The 19,235-nt window shown below is 35.8% G+C and overlaps 1 protein-coding gene across 15 annotated transcripts in view; it reads left to right on the plus strand.

Annotated features, from left to right (window-relative positions):
* Window positions 1–19,235, plus strand: part of ATP11A (ATPase phospholipid transporting 11A) — a 122,419-nt gene that overhangs the window by 74,164 nt on the left and 29,020 nt on the right. For all 15 annotated transcript variants that reach the window (XR_011725849.1, XR_011725851.1, XR_011725850.1 and 12 more), the window contains 12 exons: window positions 2,675–2,803; window positions 3,272–3,375; window positions 6,429–6,479; window positions 7,182–7,246; window positions 8,885–8,966; window positions 10,250–10,400; window positions 11,551–11,748; window positions 14,528–14,701; window positions 16,076–16,236; window positions 16,522–16,593; window positions 17,440–17,513; window positions 17,770–17,873. Coding sequence is in view for 9 of the 15 variants with exons in the window: in XM_071743879.1 (XP_071599980.1) it covers window positions 2,675–2,803; window positions 3,272–3,375; window positions 6,429–6,479; window positions 7,182–7,246; window positions 8,885–8,966; window positions 10,250–10,400; window positions 11,551–11,748; window positions 14,528–14,701; window positions 16,076–16,236; window positions 16,522–16,593; window positions 17,440–17,513; window positions 17,770–17,873 (1,365 nt within the window). In the remaining 6 variants the exon portion in view is untranslated. The remainder of the gene's footprint in view (window positions 1–2,674; window positions 2,804–3,271; window positions 3,376–6,428; window positions 6,480–7,181; window positions 7,247–8,884; window positions 8,967–10,249; window positions 10,401–11,550; window positions 11,749–14,527; window positions 14,702–16,075; window positions 16,237–16,521; window positions 16,594–17,439; window positions 17,514–17,769; window positions 17,874–19,235) is intronic.

The following is a 19,235-nucleotide window of genomic DNA, read 5'->3' on the forward strand; positions in this document are numbered from 1 at the left end:
TAGATTGCTCCTGGCTTGCAGGTGATGTGTATTCTGTGGCTTACAGAGAGAATCTTGCTAGATGAGTTAGTAAGTAATAAGGATTATTCAACACTCTCAGCTGTGAAAATCAAAGGCAAGAGGACTTTTGTCTTTGTGAGTTTCACTTAAAAGTCACTTTCTGATGTGTAAATGCTTTCAGTGGCAACTTTAAAACGCCCAGACACAGTGGGTGTTTTTGTTCATGCTTGTTGCTGTAGTGATTCTTCACTGTCAAGAGGGGTTTGCTCACTAAACTTGCCTCTTGACTTTCTGGCCAGGCCAGATTCAATGTTCTGAGGAATTTTGCTTTTTCCTTTTATTTCATCTGTAGAGTGACTACGTTGATAATTAAATTAACATTGTTTTTAATGGTAAAGAGAGCTAGTAAAAAAGTTACACTGTTCTTACAGTTTGTTATGGCAATAGGTTGACTTTCTGTCTCCTAAGAATTTATACAAGTGTCACGGTTTAACACTGGCCCGGCAATTAAACCGAGTAACAGACGCTCTCTATTAATCTCTCTCTCCTCCCTTATAAGAAAGGAGAGAGAATAAGGGAGAGAGACTTATGGGTTGGAAACTAAACTACACAACTTTAATGAAACAGTAATGATAAATAGGAAAAATTAATAAATATATACAAATATACAAGAAAATGGATACCACATTCCTCCCCCCTTTCCCCCAATAGCTCTCACGTCACCACTGAGGCTGCAGGGCAGCTCTGGGAAAGTCCAGACTGGACTCCTGGAGTCAGCAGCAGTTGGGAACTGGAGGCAGGAACACACAGATAAGGGCTGGCACGGATCAGGAGCACAGGCAGGCAAACGGATGGGATCCTTCCAGGATGCCGGGGTGAAGGAAGGGAAGCAGGAAAGGCAGGCAGCCGGAAGCTGGAAGCAGGAAATCTGGCTTGGCCCTCGTGATCCCTCAAATTTATACTGAGGATGACGTATATGGGATGGAATACTCTGTTTGGTCAATTCTGGCATCTATCTTGTCCGTTCCTCCCCAAAGGAGGGATGCAGGTGGGACCTCTTTATGTTTTCTTCAGGCTGAGCAGTGTCCTTGGCTCTGCATACCAGTCTCTAGCAGTAACTATAAACATCAAGTGTTATCAGTCCTAGAAACACACACTGTCTGAGAAACTTGCTGTTAATTTCAGCAAGTGCAACTACTTACAAGAGACTTAGCTAAAAGCAAAAGTACAAGACAGAAAATCACCTCCATCCTGGCCCAAACCAGGACAACAAGATAATTCCATAACAGTGTTCTGTCTGATTTTGATGTAGTTCTCACTTTGAGGCTTTATTATAATTTATCATGTCACTATCACAATTAATGATTTTGTGGCAAAAGGCAGATTCTCATGAAGACACTTCTTGGAACAATTAGGCAACTTGAGCTGTACTCTGGTCTGTCAGGCTCCACTGCTCTTCAAGTTGAAAGCTTTTTATTGTTTTTACTGGCTCCAGCAGGGGCATTCACTGCTTCCAGTTCCAAACCTACCCCTACCTACCTTCACTTCCCTGGATCCACAGAATGATACGTGAGAAGTAATTTAATCACAAAGAAATACGTGAGGAAATGAATCTTCCTAAATTTGAACAGTCTGAAACTTTTTATTATTGGTTGGAAGTGGGGTTTTTTGTGGTTGTTTGTTTGTGCATTTGTTAGTTTTTCCCCTGTAGAAAAAAGTAGTCAGTCATGATGCTGATTTATTTAGTCTCTGACTTTTGTTCAGAGGCTGAAAATTAGTAAACCGTAAGGATCTACTGAATAGTAAACCATGCTGCTGCACTAGAAGTAGTGTTTTTTCAAAAAATATCATTGTTTACACAAAAGACAGAAAATCTTTTGCTGAGGTTTCTATTAATTTTCATACCCGATTGTTGCAGGTCTGCTCAGCAACTTGCATTCTCCTATGCCAAATGTACAGTCTGCAACTTTTCAATGCTATTCATTAAAAAAAGTCTTTATCACATCTACAAGTTTTATCATCATCCTAGTTCTTCAATAATTTTTAGTAAAACCTAGCTGTCACAATTTTTTGATGTTACTATTGCTGAATGCTATCAGGATGTTTTACTTAACTATAATTTACTTCACTACAATTAAGTGACTTCTGCCAACTGCTAAGGATATTGGAAATTAGCTTTAAAAGTATAGCATGAGAACTGTGTTTAAGCTGCATCCTATTATAATGAATTATGGCATAAAAGTATGTTGAACAGATGTTGAGCTACATGAAGAATTACAAAAATTACGTATTATGATGGGATTCTTAATTGAAACTCTAATATTCTTAAAATATATGGTATCTTTTCCATTTGTTATTTTTTTTATATATTCCTTTGTAAAAGATGACCTGTAAGAATGTATAAAAAGGTTGTTTTTCTATCTCTCAAATAATGTTGCAAAAGTTAAGACTGTGTGTACAAAAGGTTTTCCCGAATGAGTCCTCAGTCATTCCACAAGGTGTAATTCAGTTCTCAGGAACACTTCTGTAACACTTTAATCCTGTGGTAAAATCCTGGTGTAAAAAAAAATGCTGACTTTTCAAGATATTTGAGTGAACCAAAGTTTCGATTTTGAAATCGGAAATTTGGGCTGCCAAATGAATGATTTTATTTTTTAATTTTTTTCCCCCCTAGGTTGGAGATATTGTAATGGTAAAAGAAGATGAAACATTCCCGTGTGACTTAATATTTCTGTCAAGTAGTAGAGGAGATGGAACATGTTTTGTTACAACAGCTAGTTTGGATGGTGAATCCAGTCACAAAGTAATAAAATGCTTTATATTTTCTTCTTTTTTTGCATTAATTTTCACACAGGTCACAATATGACTGTTTATATGAGTGAGCAGATATGCTAACTTGTACAACTTATATTTCTACCAGTTAACTTAATTTCTCTTGAAGTATTAATATTTATGTAAAGCTAAAAAATGTATTTATTTGAGGTTTTATCTGTGTCCATTATAGTTATGCAGATTACAGAGATAATGCACAAACATTTTCATGCTTAAATGCTTTCACACTGACCTGATTTGTGAGTACACTTCAAGGTACTTGCATATAATGTAAGAAGATACCCAATTAGGACCATTTAAAAGTGCATTTTTGAACTATGAGCTCTTATGCAAAAGATAGTGTATCTGTTTCATGCTGAACTAAAATTCATGCAGATTCATGTCTCCTGTATCTGTCCACCCATTTTTATTTTATTTACACGTTTTCATTTATTTTCAGACTTACTATGCTGTTCAAGATACAAAAGCATTTCACAATGAACAAGAAATAGATGCACTACATGCTACCATTGAATGTGAACAACCTCAGCCTGACCTTTATAAGTAAGAAAATAGCTCTTGCTTGTTTCTTTTAAGGTACCCTAACAATAATATGGAAGAGTATCCTAATGAAAGGGTACTGGCTGCACCTGACTATTTCGGGTGGCCCCAGGGTGAGCTTGAAGTCAGGTTAGTCTTTCATCTGTGCTTCTTTCCTGAAGGTAATTCAGTGGTCTGCTCCTGACTGGCTGTCTTCAAAGAGATGTGCACCTCTTTGGATGGTGATCTGTTGGGCTGTGTGGCAAAAATTTTAGAACTTTTTTTTTAATCTGAAAGATAAAAAAATTAAGCTTTACTAATAAATAATATGTCTTGACACTGGCACCCTTACTCAGTCTATATGTCAGGGAGTCCCATGTCACAGTTCATGAGGGAACTCTGTTGGAAGATAGGGTGTCTAAAAGATGCCAGTGGCACTGTCACTCATCTTGCTTTCAGCTTATTGTGGAGGAACATAGTTTGACTGCCTGCTTATGTGGATTTACAGATAATATTACCTAGTTCTAACTAAAGTAACCCTCACAAAATGATCAAGTAACTTAAAAAGATACACAGAATGTCTTTGGAAGACACCTTCAAGATCATCCAGTCCAACCTTTGACCACCACTGTAAGCTCACCACTAAACCATGTCCCTAAGGACCAGGTCCACACGCTGTTTAAATACCTCCAGGGATGGTGACTCCACCACTGCCCTGGGCAGACTATTCCGATGTTTGACAACCCTTTCAGTGAAAAAACTTTTCCTAATATCCAGCCCAAACCTCCCTTCTCATAGCTTGCATCCATTTCCTTTGGTCCTGTCACACACCACCAAGGAGAAGAGGCTGTCTCCCTCCTCGCTCCAACCTCCTTTGAGGTAGTTGAAGAGTGATAAGGTCTCCTCTCAGCCTCCTCTTCTCCAAAGAAGCTGTAGATTGAAGACATTAATAATGCAAAAGCAAGTGAACAGCAAGAAAATTAAAAATGCTTCTACTCCTGGTGTGGGCTCTTAATCAGCCACCTTACAAGTTAAAAAAGAAAAAGGGCAATTAATAAGATCTCACAAGAAGTCAGACAAAAAATTCTGAAATTATCAAACAATTTGAAAGTTGGATTTATGTCTGTTATCACTGGTGACCAACACTGCTTTGTGTTATTAGCTAATGATAGGATGAAGCCATTATGACTAGCAAGACATTTAAAAACTAAGCATCCAGAAGAAAAACCTTTTAGCAATGCTTGAAGTTATACAGTACTCAATGTTTTCCAAAAGTACTAAACTTCATATTAAATCTTTAGAAGCCTCTTTTGAGGTTTCTTTCTGAATTGTCAAAGACAAATCTGTACTATTGGGAAACTCTTGTTTTTCCAGCCACAGTAAAAACAACTGAAATAATACACAGAAACAGTATGGCAACAAATAAAAATGCAATCTTTTGTGGACACATACTGTTGGAAGTTGCACAGAAAAAATTGCTTATTTCTGAGGTGTGGAGCTCTTTTCCATGATCTCGGTGACCAAGGAACTGCTGTGGAACACTGGAAGAGAACAGATTCTTTAGAAAACAAATTCCATGAATGACCTAAGCCTTTTTTAAATACATGGGTTATGAAGGGTACATTTGGATATTTGAAGCCCATTCCAGTATACACAGTGGAATTCACTAGGACAGCTGTTGATGCATGAACGAGAACTCTTATTTGTAGACAGCTACTATCTCTGCCAATTTTTACTTGACATTTTACTTCTCAACGAACCACAACAGTGAATCTTTCTTTCCCAAGGCACATAGTCATTTTATATTATGGTGCTTCATAAAAAACTGTACAGTGTCTGTAGATGTGGTTCTGCTGTCCTGTATGTTCTCTCAGCAGACAGGTTGCCACTTCTTTTGAGCCTGAGTGGTTCCCTGCCAGGATAACAGACCAACCAACTCCCCACAGTTTTCTCTGCCATCCAGAATGCTAATGCCCAGATAATCCCTTTTGTTTTGGGGTTACCTGCTTAGACAGTGGCATTGCAAATACAGGTAACTGAGTCTGTCTGGAATTGGGTTAATTTTCTTCATAGGAGCACACATGGTGTAGTGGTTTTGATTTGTGACTGAAGCAGTGTTGATAACATTCCAGTGTTTTAGTTATTGCTGCTCTGTTTCAAGGCTTTTTCTGTTTCTGTTTCTCACTCAGTGGGTTTGGGGTGAGCAAGAAGCTTGGGGCAGACACAGCCAGGATAGCTGACTTGAGTTGGCCAGAGTGATATTCTGGCTGTATAATGTCATCTTCATAAAACTGGGGGGCTGTGTAGTCTTTTCAAAGTAGCTATTCTTTGGACACTGGCTGAGCATCAGTATATTTATGGGATGTGGTCAGAGGGTGTCTTTCAACTCCTTGGGTTTTTTTGCCTTCACTTATGCTCTTCCAGTTCTCTCCCTTGTCCTACAATGGGGATGTGAGTGAAAGGTTGGTGTGTGCTTAGTCTGGGGTCACCCCAGCAAATGTAGATAAACTGTACTTAGACATATTCCAAGGGAAAATTACCTATTAGCTTTTTTTTTGTTTGTTTTTAACTTGGCTGTAGACTTATATTATAGAGGATAGTAAGCATGCTACTATTTACCTCAGGTAGCTTAGAGAATAGGATTTCTTTTCTTATTAGAAAATTCTTTCATAATTTTATAACCTTTTCTATATTTCAGTACACAAATTTTACACTGAATTATTGATCTGTGTATTTTTGTATCTATGGCTTTTAAGTATACCCATATCTATCTCTATATTCTTCTTCACTTCCTGGATATTCAGAGCATGTTTAATTGGAAGCTGTTTGCTCGTTGTAGTAAACACCTTATATCAAATTGTTCTCAGATCAGTCTATCCTTCCATACACTTTTTAAAGGTTTTGAAAGTGAGAGTAATTTGGTTTTTTAAAATGTATGTGTGGTGTACAGACATCTGTATAACAAGAATGACAGGTCCTTGTAGTGTACATTTAAAAAACTGTAATACTGGGACATGCAGAAATTAGCATACACAAATTATCAGTGCTGCTAAACTACTCATTTATTTCTCTTGCAGATTTGTTGGTCGAATAAATGTTTACCATGATAGGAATGAGCCTATTGCAAGGTAGGGAAAATCCAGCATTTCTACTAATTTAAACATTTTTAGGAGTATACTTTCAATAATAATGAAAAATTCTGAACTTTTTGTTTCTTTTCCATTGCTGTATAAGTAGAATATGACAATTCTGGATGTTCTCTCTAGAAAGCAGTCCTTGGTTCTGCACTCATGGTGATTTGTGTTTTATATAATGCTCAAAAATATTATCTTAAACTGCATAAAAATTATTACATTTAGTCCTGTAGTCAATAAATTGCCTTTATACTTTGAAATGTATACAGTAAGTATTTGTTTCATACCTTGTATGTCATTTATACTTAAAATAAAATAGAAAAGTGTGCTTTCCTTTGTAAGTAATTCTAACATACAGGACACTATAGTTTATATAAACCAAAAAAAAAAAAAACCAAAAACAAAACTTGAATTGGTATTTTTAAAAATAAACACCTTATAATTAGAATGATGGGACCTATGTGTACATGTGAAACCTATGTACATGGTTTGCAGATTCATTGGGTTAAGACTTGAATTGGGAAATTAGGCATCTATATATGTATTTTATATTTTCACATAAAAGCTTTTCATATTGCCTAGTAATTTTTTTTACACAAAATAAAAATGCTAAAGTAAAACTGATTTCCTGTTTCATGTGGCTTCCTCTAAGGTCTACTGTTTCTATATAAATGTTTGTATTTTGTAATACTACAGGCCTTTAGGATCTGAAAATCTGCTTCTTAGAGGAGCCACTTTAAAAAACACAGAAAAAATCTTTGGTAAGTATTTCTATTGATTCTATAAACGGACCCTGAAGTTATAAGCAAATGTGAAAGAAGGTTACAACTCTAAAGTTACTACTGAGCATATGATTTTTGTTAGATCATTTGATTTACAAATTTTTAATAGAGTTTATTTTTGCTGTAATTGCAGTACAGTTTTTATTAATAATGTACGAAGACTACAGAGGTTTTTAGGAGGAGGATTTTGTAGTTTACTCCTCAAGAAACAGTGAAGATGACTCATTATCTTCATGTAAACATTTGGCTTTTGACCAAATAGTGTGAATGAATCTTGTTGTCCAAAAGCAGTTAATGAGCCTGTCAAAAAATTTGGTTTTGTTCATTTCTCAGAACAGGTATCCCAAGCAGAAATTAAGATGACTGCCCAAAAAAAAAACCAAAAACAAAACCCCAAAAAACAAACAAACAAACAAATAAACAAAAAACAAAGAAACAAACAAAAAAAAAAAAAAAAGAAAAGAAAGAAAAAAAAACCACCCCAAAAAACAACAGTTCCTGATCAAACTTAGGCTTTGTCCTGGTTTGGGCAGTGTATTTTGTATAAATTGTCTTTGTTTCATGGAAAAATCTGAATATTTTAGCAGATGTAGGAAGCATGTGCATGTACTGAGATGGGTTTTCTTCATTCTTCAAGAATGCCAAGGGAGTAGTAGTAGCAACCCACTCGTTGCTAATGACAAAAGGAACCAGGATCCAAGTCATCCTCTATCATACAAAATGTTTGTACTCCCAAGAATGATCATAGGTAGCCATGAACTACATAGCCTAAAATACCAAAATCTTGCAACTTTCTCTTCAAAAAGTGTGTAAAAAGTAGATATTAATTTAAACTTGCTCTCTTTGCCTTTAATTGTAATATAAAATAGGTGAGCTAATATAATTAGTTTGTAATAAGCAATTCTGTAAATTTTAGAGGATAGTTTTGATATTTTTGTAAACTTGTGTGTTGGGTAGACACGTTCCTAATGTGAGTGGTTGTTTGTGGTCTACCTAATGCATGCAGTATTTGCCATTACCTCAACACAATCCATATTCTAAATTATTTTATTTTAGCAGTGTACATGTGTGCTGGCTTAATAAGTACTTTACATCTGCTCTCTTGTTTACAGCTTCTTTTAGAAGTTTAGTCTCTCAATCTGTGTTATCAACAGGAAATTGGTAATATCAAAAGATCACTGTTTTCATGAATTATTATTACATTTTTTTAAAGTAAGCAGCACCAGTGGTTGCCTTTTATTCTTCTTGGAGCTATCCTGTAGTTTAGATATGTTTGGATTTCCTTTTACAATGTATGAGTTAGAATCTAAAATTAAAGCCAAAAAAAGAACTTAAAAACAGAAGGGGATTTATTAAAAACCCAGCTTTGGTTTGGCTTTGATACATAGCAACATGTTAACAACTGGGAACTTTGACTCTGGGATGGGACATAAACGCTGCTTACAATTTCTCACTGAGAATTAAAGCCATTTCTACTTCATGAGTATCATCCAACTCTTTGTACTTTTTCTTCAGACTGCAGAGAATTAAAGAAACAACAAAGTATAATACTCTCTTGTGCTTTTACTAAGTTATTTTTCTGTACAATCTTTAGTAAAACAAGTTATCTAATTTCAGGTGTTGCTATCTACACTGGCATGGAAACGAAGATGGCATTAAATTACCAGTCAAAATCACAGAAGCGATCTGCTGTGGAAAAGTAAAATTTCCAATATTTATTTTGTGGGTGGAAAATAACAATGAATGAAAGAGGATTTTAAAAAAAATATATTCCTTTGATTTAAATGAAAAAAAAGAAGTACGGGGATTTAAAATATGCTTTTCTGGTATATAATTTATTAATTAAAAAAGGGATCATGTATAACACCATATAAATGAAGCTCTAAATACTGAATTTTTCTTCAATGCTAAATATGAAAAAAGAAGGCACCTTAATGTAATGCTTACCTTTTTAGGATGTGATGTGTTTTGCTGTTCCAGAAGACTTTTCTTTCACTCATTAGAGTATACCTACAGACAGTTTTCTGAGATTATGTGCTTCAATATCCAAACATTCCTTTTCATTGCAATTAAGTCTTGAATTCAGTAAAAATAACTATTTTGATACACTTCACTTTGGCTCAAAACAATAAGCCTGTCTGTGGCAGGTTTTCTATGGTTTAGCTAAATTTAAAAGTTCCATGTAGGCACATATGATAGAAAAGGAAGACACTGCTATCCTCAAGGGATGAGCTGACATTGGTTGCTTACTTTTTTAAAACAGAGAGGATTGTTTTCTAGTCCTACTCTGCTATATGAAATCATCAGCTCTGTGTAAGGTGTCCAACCTTGTGAAGAAAAATAGATGGCATTGATCAAGGCAAGATGTACTGGGAAGCTGACCACAGCTTCTACACAGCGACTGAGCAATGATGATCTGTCTGTTTCTGTTTCTGTTGGTACTGATGTGTATAGCCCATGGCTTTTAGTTCATGGCTGTCACTGATGTCAATATAATTTTAAATGATTTCCTGTCCTTTCTTTTTTCAGATCTGCCTAGGAAGACTTAAAACTATTACAGCAACATAGCAAAATATACTGTATTTCTATAAAAGTGCTTATGTGGGTGTTCTTATATTGCTTCAGGGAAATAACATTAAAAGCTCTTCAGATACAAGTACTCTGTTCTGATTGCATCTGTACTGTTGTTTTCACCAATATACTAGGTTTGGTAATATGTCACACATATTTTGCATAACAGTTAAGATTTTAAGTAGAAAAAGGTCCTTGATTTTTCTTCATTGGGATTTTTCTTTCATTTTCTTCATCGGGAAAACACTGTAAAGAAGTTATTTAACATCATGTCACTGTTAGACTTGGAGCAAATGTTAGGATGAAGTGCAAGTATTTTAATAAATTTTGTACTTTATGTGTTTATAGAATTCTTTTTTTTTTCTTCTTTTTCTTTTTTCTTCTTTTCTTTTTTTCTTTTTTTTTTTCCAGATCAATGAATGTATTCCTTATTGTATACCTCTGCATTCTCATCAGTAAAGCACTAATAAATACTGTCCTGAAGTATATCTGGCAGAGTGAAGCATTTCGTGATGAGCCGTGGTATAACCAGAAAACAGAGTCAGAAAGGAAGAGACATGTGGTATGGAAATAAATTAAAATACAGAAGAAGTTCCACTGAAAAGTTAATTCATAATAATACTACTTAAGTATATACAGCTGATCATAAACTGTTGCTTGTTTTGCTAACAGTATATATGTTATATATATATATCTGACAGTATATATGTAGAAATCTTGTATGTTAATTTTTTGCAGTTCAGTTGTTTGTGTAAATTTAGTTGATGAGAAAATATCTGTTTATTAGAAAAAGCCTCCTGAAAAGTCTTTTGTAGAATCCTATTGTTGATGAGAATTACTGAAGAAATTACCTTTTGCAGAGAAATATAGGACTGAAAGGAATCCCTACAAAAACTACTGGTGATCATACAACAGATGCATGTGCAAAAGAGTTTGTTCTTTTGAGAGTAGGAATCTCTGTAAAAATACCCCTCAAAAGCTGAGGCTCATACAGCCCTGTAGCTGTCATGAGCACTAGAAATAAGCAAGAGTTGCTATTGTGGTAACAAGAGCAGAGACATAGTCCAAAAAGGGTACCAAGGTGAAGTAACAAACTGAACCCACACTACAAAAAGCATAATATCATTTCACTAAATCCTCCCAATCACTATAGGGGCAAATTTCCTTCTTTACCCTAAACCCATGCTGAGCAGATGCTAGCCAGACATGTCCTGGATTTCTCATTTCCACCAGTGACACTGAACCAGCTCAGCAGGTTGACTCTACCTCCAACAAGTGCTCCACAAATGGAACAAAGTTATGTGCACACATTCTACTTGTAGTGAGAGAAGGAAGGGAAATCTTTATTTATTCATTAAACACTCCCTGAAAGTTACATAATCTGGTAATGCTTGAGAGGGTTACTGTAGTCTTCTGGTATTTTTTTGGTGGTTTCACAATGCACACTTTATTGTTTTCCTTGCTCTCATGCAGGTGTTTGGCACACTCCTGAGTTGGTCTAGAGCTTGATAACCTTTATGTGTTACAGGACTGTACATCTCTGAAGAAAAATACAATTTTAAAATAAAATTTTTTGCTGAACTGTGAGCTGTGAAAGGTGTTGCTTATTGTTCAAAAGTTACTAAAGAACATGATTTACAAATGGATGCAGTTGCCTTTTGGTTTTTGGTGTTGCAAGAAAAATCAGTATTTTTATCTTGTTTCTCTCACAGTTTCTTCGAGCTTTTACGGACTTCCTTGCATTCATGGTTCTTTTCAACTACATTATTCCTGTATCCATGTATGTCACTGTGGAAATGCAGAAGTTTCTTGGGTCTTATTTCCTCACATGGGATGAGGAAATGTATGATGAGGACACAGGTGAAGGACCACTGGTGAATACTTCTGACCTCAATGAAGAGCTGGGACAGGTAAATTTCATCAAATGATAATTTTTTTTCAACTGTTTTTTTTATTTTAAAAGTTTCACTTCAAGGTTGGGGTTTTTTTTTGCATCTTAGTGTGCTGGCTAGTGCTGGTTAGTTGCTTTAGTGCTGCTTATTTTTAAAATAAAAATTGAGATCTTCAAATATTTAGAAACAGAAATTCTGATTTCTTAGCCAGCTAGAATCAGTTAGAATCAGCTAGAATCAGGAATCAGTTAGTATTACTGTCTTAATAAAGGATGAATACTTTAGAAGGTGATGATTCCTCTTCATTGACTGTGGTGGCAGATTATATAAGCATCTAACTTCTTTAGAGTAAAAGTCTAATTTAGAGTGAAAGTCAGATGGAAAAAAACCCAAAAACCTTTGTGTGGCTAGACTGACACCAAATCTCCAGATAAAAGTTTCATCCAGTAAAATGATTGTCACCCTCTTTTTCCAAAAGTAGTCCTATGCTTAGTGTCCTGTGGTAAGAAACTCATCACCTTGACACAGGTACACCTGAATATTTTTTGAGAAAATATTTCATATCACTATGTATACAAAATGCTTTCATAGGTTTTCAGAGAAATAAGTAAGAAGGTGTATTGCCTTTTTGTACAGCCAAAATAGTAATTTAAGTTTTTAGGGACACAACTGTATGGATAAAATCATATTGTTATGGGTCTCCCATAGGTTTCTTGTAGATAAACCGAGAAGTTCTGGGCTGGATGAGCAGAGTGTGAAATGAACAGAAAACTGAACAGGCCCAAAAGATGGTGTTCAGCAGTGGGAGGCCAGTAACTAACGATGTGCACCAGGGTCAGTTATCAGAACTGGGTCCAGTTCTGATAATTAATGGTCTGGATGACACAGCACAGTGTGCTGTGGGGCCACCCAGCTGGAAAGCAGTTTGGCACAAAAGGAGCCAGGGGTCCTGCTGGACACTCAAGCTGAACACAAGCCAGCAACATTCCCTTATGGCAAAGAAGGCAAATGCTATATTTGTCCTTCTCTGCTCTGCACTTAAGAGGGGGCCACCCTGGAGTACTGTGTCCAGTTCTGGGCTCCCCAGTATGAGAGATAACAAGCATACTGGAGGGAATCTAGTGGAGGGCAACAAAGATAATAAAGGGACTGGAACATTTTTCATATGTAAACAGTCTAAGAGAGCTGGGGCTTTCCAGCCTGGAGAATGGAAGCTACAGAGAGGATCTTATCAGTGTATATAAGTACCCAAAGGGAGGGTGGAACCAGGCTCATTTCAGTGGTGCCCAGTGACAGGACCAGAGGCAGTGGTCTATCACAACCACCACCAATAATGAGGGTCTGTCTGAACATCAGGAAACACTGTTTTACTGTCTAAGTTGCCCAGGCAAACTCCTGCTATGGTCCTGGGCAACTGCTTCAGCAGGGTGGGTGGACAGATGACCTCTGAAGATGCCCTTCGAACACAACCATTCTGTGATCCTGTTATAAAAACTAACTTAGAACTACTGAATTTAAGTGCCATCCCTAGACTGTGACCCTCAACAGTACTTGGAATTATTAGTACCAATCCAAGAAACCAAATTTTGCTTCTACATTTTTAAAAGATAATATATTTCTAATGAAAGCTTTGATTGTGAATCTTTATTTGTTGTTGTAGCAAATACCATCATAGTGCTGCTTTATTCCTGGTTTTATGTAATGGGTGTTGATCCCAAAGCAGCACACTGAATGAAAAATAGGCTTGTGATTGATAGCATTTGTATCTATAAATTTATTATGAAACTGAATATAGGAGTTCAGATGAAAGAAATCCATAGAATCCTGTTCACTTTGAAAAAAGTTGTATACAGTTATTGAGTCCACAGATAAAACACTGGAAAATTTGAAAACTTGCCTTTTTAGAATAGTGAATGTTAAAAAAATGTTAGAAGGAAAGTTCACATATTGAATGACTTCTCTTAGAGTAAAAACTTGTTTATTTTGTTTGATGCACTTGATAAATGTGAAGTTTGATAAACAATCTGACAAATACTAAATAGTTGCCTTACTTCTGGTGTTTTAACTCCTAACCCTACATAATGCTCTTAATTACCCAAATATATACACAGACTCTGTATACAATGCCTATATCCAATATCCAAATTTGAGCTTGTGTCGATCTGGTTGTTCTGGATTGTAGTTCAGACTTTGGTTTTATTTTTGATGTTGTTATCCTTAAATTCTGGGGCTTACTGTAAATGACAAAATTAATGAAAAATGCAGTATTTAGACAAAAGGAATGTTTCCAGGGCAATAACAATGCTCATGTGTATAACAACTGCATGTGACCATTAGCCCAGAGGCCTCATTTAAACTAAGATAACTGTAGTGGGGAATTCCAGTACTACCCTGAACACTCTTCTGACAGTAACTGATCCAAATCCAGGTATATATGTATATTGGGTAAAGATCCATGAGAAATGGAGTTGTATGTGCATTTTGTTTCCATAAATGTCTGTCTTGCAGCAATAAAGGGATTAAAAAACAAAAGGAACTTGAGAGAAGAGTGAAAGTAGGTTAAACTCATTATTTATGTGTGTTATGAGACAAAAAAAGAGCTTTGCTGATACTCTTGTATGATAAAATCTTTCAGGGCTCTGATTTCCTTGGAAGATCACTTCCAAGGAAATTGCTGTCTTCCTTTACCTGTATAAGGATCTCTAAAGGAAGACGTAACCCACTAATAATATAGCTAAGAGACCTTGGAAAATCTCTTTTCATATTCCTGCTGTTTTTAATTTTTGCTCATTTGCAGATTGAGTATGTCTTCACAGATAAAACAGGAACATTAACTGAGAACAACATGGAATTCATAGAATGTTGCATTGAAGGGAACGTTTATGTACCACATGTTATCTGCAATGGCCAAATTCTCCATGACTGTACAGGCATTGATATGATTGATTCTTCTCCAGGAAGCAGTGGAAAGGTATGATGATTCTTCCGTGGTTCTTTTTTTTTTACAGTGAAACACAGAAACTGACCAGTGTTGATGGAAGGTATATTAGAAATACAGCATCCAAGAATTTCATTAATCAAAATAGATAACTGCAGGAAATACATCAGAACATCAACATTTTCTTTTCCTAGTTGAGAGTAAGATTTAAAGCTTAATAGGAAGTTTTCAAACTTACTGCAGCTGCAAAATAAAAATTAAATAAAACCCCAAAATATGGAACTTCATCTGGTTAGCAGCTTAAAGAAACTGGTTTTCATTTAAGATTAGCTACTACAGGGAAATGAAGGTATGAAACTCCTTAAAAGGGAAAATGAGTGCTCTATGCAAACACTTATTTAGTCATCAGTGAGTGAAGATGTGGCCAAAGAAAGGGTTATGATGAAAATAAAGTACTTTTAAATGTGACTTAATATATCCATATCAGAAATGTGCTAACACAGCGTGTATGTGCTGTGGCTTTTTTGCTGAGTTAAAGCAAAGTTAGTTGAAAGTTAAGGAGACTTCACATGTCAACTGACAAGCAGGGTTTAAGTGGGCAGGGTAATCTTAGCCAAATGACAGAATATTTTAAAATGTGTCAGTACTGTCTCAAATCATACTTTGGCCATACCCCTCACTATGGCACAACAAGGCATCTTAAAATATATTGGTGTAATTCGATAGCCTTGTCGTACTCTCAGACAGTTTCCTAAGTGTTTTTATCTTGGAATTGCAACAACAGGCAAAATGCACTGAGTAGCATGGAAGAAGATTGAGACCCAAAGTTACAGGTAGAATGCAGCCAGGATCCACAAAATAAAATCTTTCTTATGTCAGAACCTGTCATTACCAGACAATCTGAAACATTATAGAAGGTGTTGGCTCCAGCTACCAAAAAGTCCTTTTATTTTATTTGTCTCTGAGATGTGTTCAAGTTGCATAAGAAATTAGGATTTGTGAAGCTTATAGCACTTGTGCTCCAGGTGCTGCATCCCTGTCTGGACTTGGGATTCCTGAAGTTACATCTGGAGTGACATTTAATGTAGGTTGTTAGTGTAAGCAAAATTAGAGAAAAAGAAACCAAACAACCTTTAGCCCCAGCTAGGCACACAGAGTAGGCAAAGATGCAAAGACTTTTTTGGACATCAGCAGCTTGACTTGAATGGCAGAGGTAGTAGCACTAGCAGCTGTTCACCAGTGGAAAAGACTTGGCTTCCCTTAAAGGGCAGGTGGCCTGTGACAATGACTTTATCTGATAATAAGCAGCAGTAATCAGTGTCATTGATAACCTTGCAAACAAAAACTTTTCAGGGGAGTACTTGAAGGGGGTTCCATATAATTACAACCATTCCTTTCATTTTTTAGGAGAGAGAGGAGCTATTTTTCCGAGCTCTTTGTCTTTGCCACACTGTTCAAGTAAAAGATGATGATAGTGTGGATGGATTGAAGAAAAACCAGCTCTCAAGATCTTGTATTTATATTTCATCATCACCTGATGAAATTGCTTTAGTTGAGGGAATACAGAGGTATGTGCATAATTAGGTATGATACTTTTTTATCTAAAGATGTAATAGCTAAAGTTCAAAATTATTTTTAGCACAAAAATCGTAATAACAAACACCAAATGACCTAAACCTGATGATTTTTTTTAACATGCAGTCGTTATTATTCGAATTCATAAGCTAAATAAAAATGGTTTGGCTTTTTGTTTCTGCAGACAAGCTTGGTCTTAAATCCTTAGGACATGCTTAAACTGGGTGATTGTATAACTGTGGTATTCATTCCCTTGATGTGTGTGTTTCATTTTACAGACTTGGATACACCTACCTAAGGCTGAAGGACAATGTTATGGAGATCTTAAATCGGGAAAATGAGATAGAGAGGTGAGTGGTTTAAAATATAAAAAAAAGAGGCTGATGAGGGGATTTTACTTTATTTAAAAAAGCATTCTGCCCCTATACATTAAGTTTTAATTCAGAAAATTCAGAAATTCTACAAATTTTTCAATGGTACAAATAAATTATCTACTAATATTTATCATTTTAATAGTCTCTTTAGCTCCACATTTTCACTTAGTCTGTTCATTTGACAATATATGCATGACAAAATATTAATAAAACAACAACGGTGTGGTGCCATGACCTCATTTTTCCTTTGTTCAAACAATATTTTCTTAATAGAAAAGGTTATGTACCCCATTTGTTGATCACAACTAATCTGTATAATTTCCAGAAAGGTAATATCTATTGAATAAATATTTATCGCTGGTTCAAATAAAATTTTAAATGGGTATTGGGGTTTTTTTGTCATTTTCCTTTGGCATATAGAATAAGTCTTGTACATCTTAATATGAGTAAAATTTCCAAAGCTTTAAGTAGAACAGCTGTTTAATGGGATGTACATATTTTTGAAAATGTTTCCTTACACTTTTGTAGATATCTTGTGGTTAAGGCTATTGTGTATCTGTGTCTTCCTGCATGTGTACTCTGCTGACCACACAGGGACTCTTGGACAGAAATGCATGAACCCCACAGTTAAGGAATTAGGAGCTAGGGGCTTTCCCTATTTATTACATGTAACCTCCTGTTACATTCAGTACTAGCTCTGTATTCAAGTACTCAACATAATTTTCCATTTTAAAAGGTATTTTGTATTTGGTATGCTAAAAGTCATAGTTTAGGAATCTGGAAAAGCAGAGTTGTTTATAAATAATTCTGATTCTGTTTCAGGTTTGAATTACTAGAGGTTTTGAGTTTTGATTCTGTGAGACGGCGAATGAGTGTAATTGTTAAATCTTCAACAGGTAGGACTGTCACATTCTGTTTCTTCTTACATGGTTTTGTTTCACTTGAATCTAATTCAGATTATGAGAGAATTAAGTATTAATCACTCTCTGTGCCTTTCTTTATAAAAAAGGGTATCAGGGACAGGCGTGAATGCAAACATTATAAAAATGTTGAAATAAATATTCTTAAAGAATTAATAGTAATTTTTATTTATTTATTTATTTAAGAAGGACATGTTTGGCCATTTTGAATTCCATATGCTGTCTCTTTTAGGTGATATATTTCTGTTTTGTAAGGGAGCAGATTCTTCCATATTTCCTAGAGTTAAAGAAGGCAAAATTGACCAAATACGCTCCAGAGTTGAACGCAATGCAGTGGTAAGGTTGTTCTATTCATCTGTTCATATGATGCCAGTGTCCAAAAAAATTAAGTGTTCCGATCTACTTTATCTAATAACAGATTTGTCTTCCCAGACACCAAGGTTATTTTATGCCAAAGAGCACATAGGCTGTATGGGTAGCAGTCTGTGTTACTCCCTTATTTGAATCTGTCTCATCTCCTCTTCTGCGGGGCAGTTATAGTGACATATGAGTGTGTTAGATCAGCACAACTCTGTGTTACCCCAGAGGTCATCAGTTAGCTTTTTAGTGTGACTGTGGTGGTTTCAGCTAACTTCTGAATGAAAGAAAAGTGAATAACTTAACTGAAAATCCCTACTTTTAGGTCCCAGACTTAGCAATTTCTATTTGCTTCCTTTGATTGTTCTGCACACTCTTAAAAGAGAATATCCCCTAGAGCACAGTGTAGCAACAAATGTGCTTCTTCGGGAGAAGCAGTGCAGTGAACATCCTTACACTTATATTTTTGTGTGTTAAAAAAGAGCTATAAACTGATCACCTTTAAGAGAAATTTAGAACTTAATTTTACCCAAATGGTAATACCTGGAGTTGTAAAATACTGAATTTTTTTGTGTCCAAAAATACACAGAACCCATTGTAATTGGAAAATGACTGCCATCCTTATAAATAGGATAAAATTTGCTGGCATCTAGTACTCAAACTGAAAATAAAGCATTATTACAACTATCTGAAAAAAATCATACAATTTTCATAGCATCATAGAATCCTAGAATGGCTGATGTTGGAAGTGACCTTAAAGATCATCTAGTTCCAAACCCCCTGCCATGGTATCAGGTTGTTCAAAGCCCCATCCAACCTGCCCTTGAACACTTCCAGAGAAGGGGCATCCACAACTTCCCTGGGCAACTTGTGCCACTGTCTTACCCTCATAGTAAAGAATTGCCTCTTAATATCTAATCTAAATCTCCCCTCTTCAAGTTTTATACCATTGCCCTCTTGCTACACACCCACTGAAAAAAAGCCCTACCCCAGCTTTTTTGTAGGCCCCCTTCAGATATTGGGAAGCTGCTCTAAGGTCACCTCAGAGCCTCCTTTTTTCCTGTCTGAACAACCCCAACTTCCTCAGCCTGTCTTCATAGAGGAGATGCTCCAGCCCTCTGATCATTTGTTTTACCTGCTTTTGTTTTGAAGAGAAACTTCAAAACTCCTTGCCAAAATGCTTTGCTAAGCTTTGCTACATAGAACAGCTGCCTAAAAATCACAAATGAAGGAGGGTAATGAAACTGAAATAAGTGTTTACATATTTTATCCATCCAATGTCTGTCAAGAGAGAAACCCGGACCAGCAGCTGTTTCTTCATCCTCGGGTTACTGGAAATAG

This window comes from Heliangelus exortis, chromosome 1 (assembly GCF_036169615.1).
Source record: "Heliangelus exortis chromosome 1, bHelExo1.hap1, whole genome shotgun sequence".
Taxonomy (NCBI): domain Eukaryota; kingdom Metazoa; phylum Chordata; class Aves; order Apodiformes; family Trochilidae; genus Heliangelus; species Heliangelus exortis.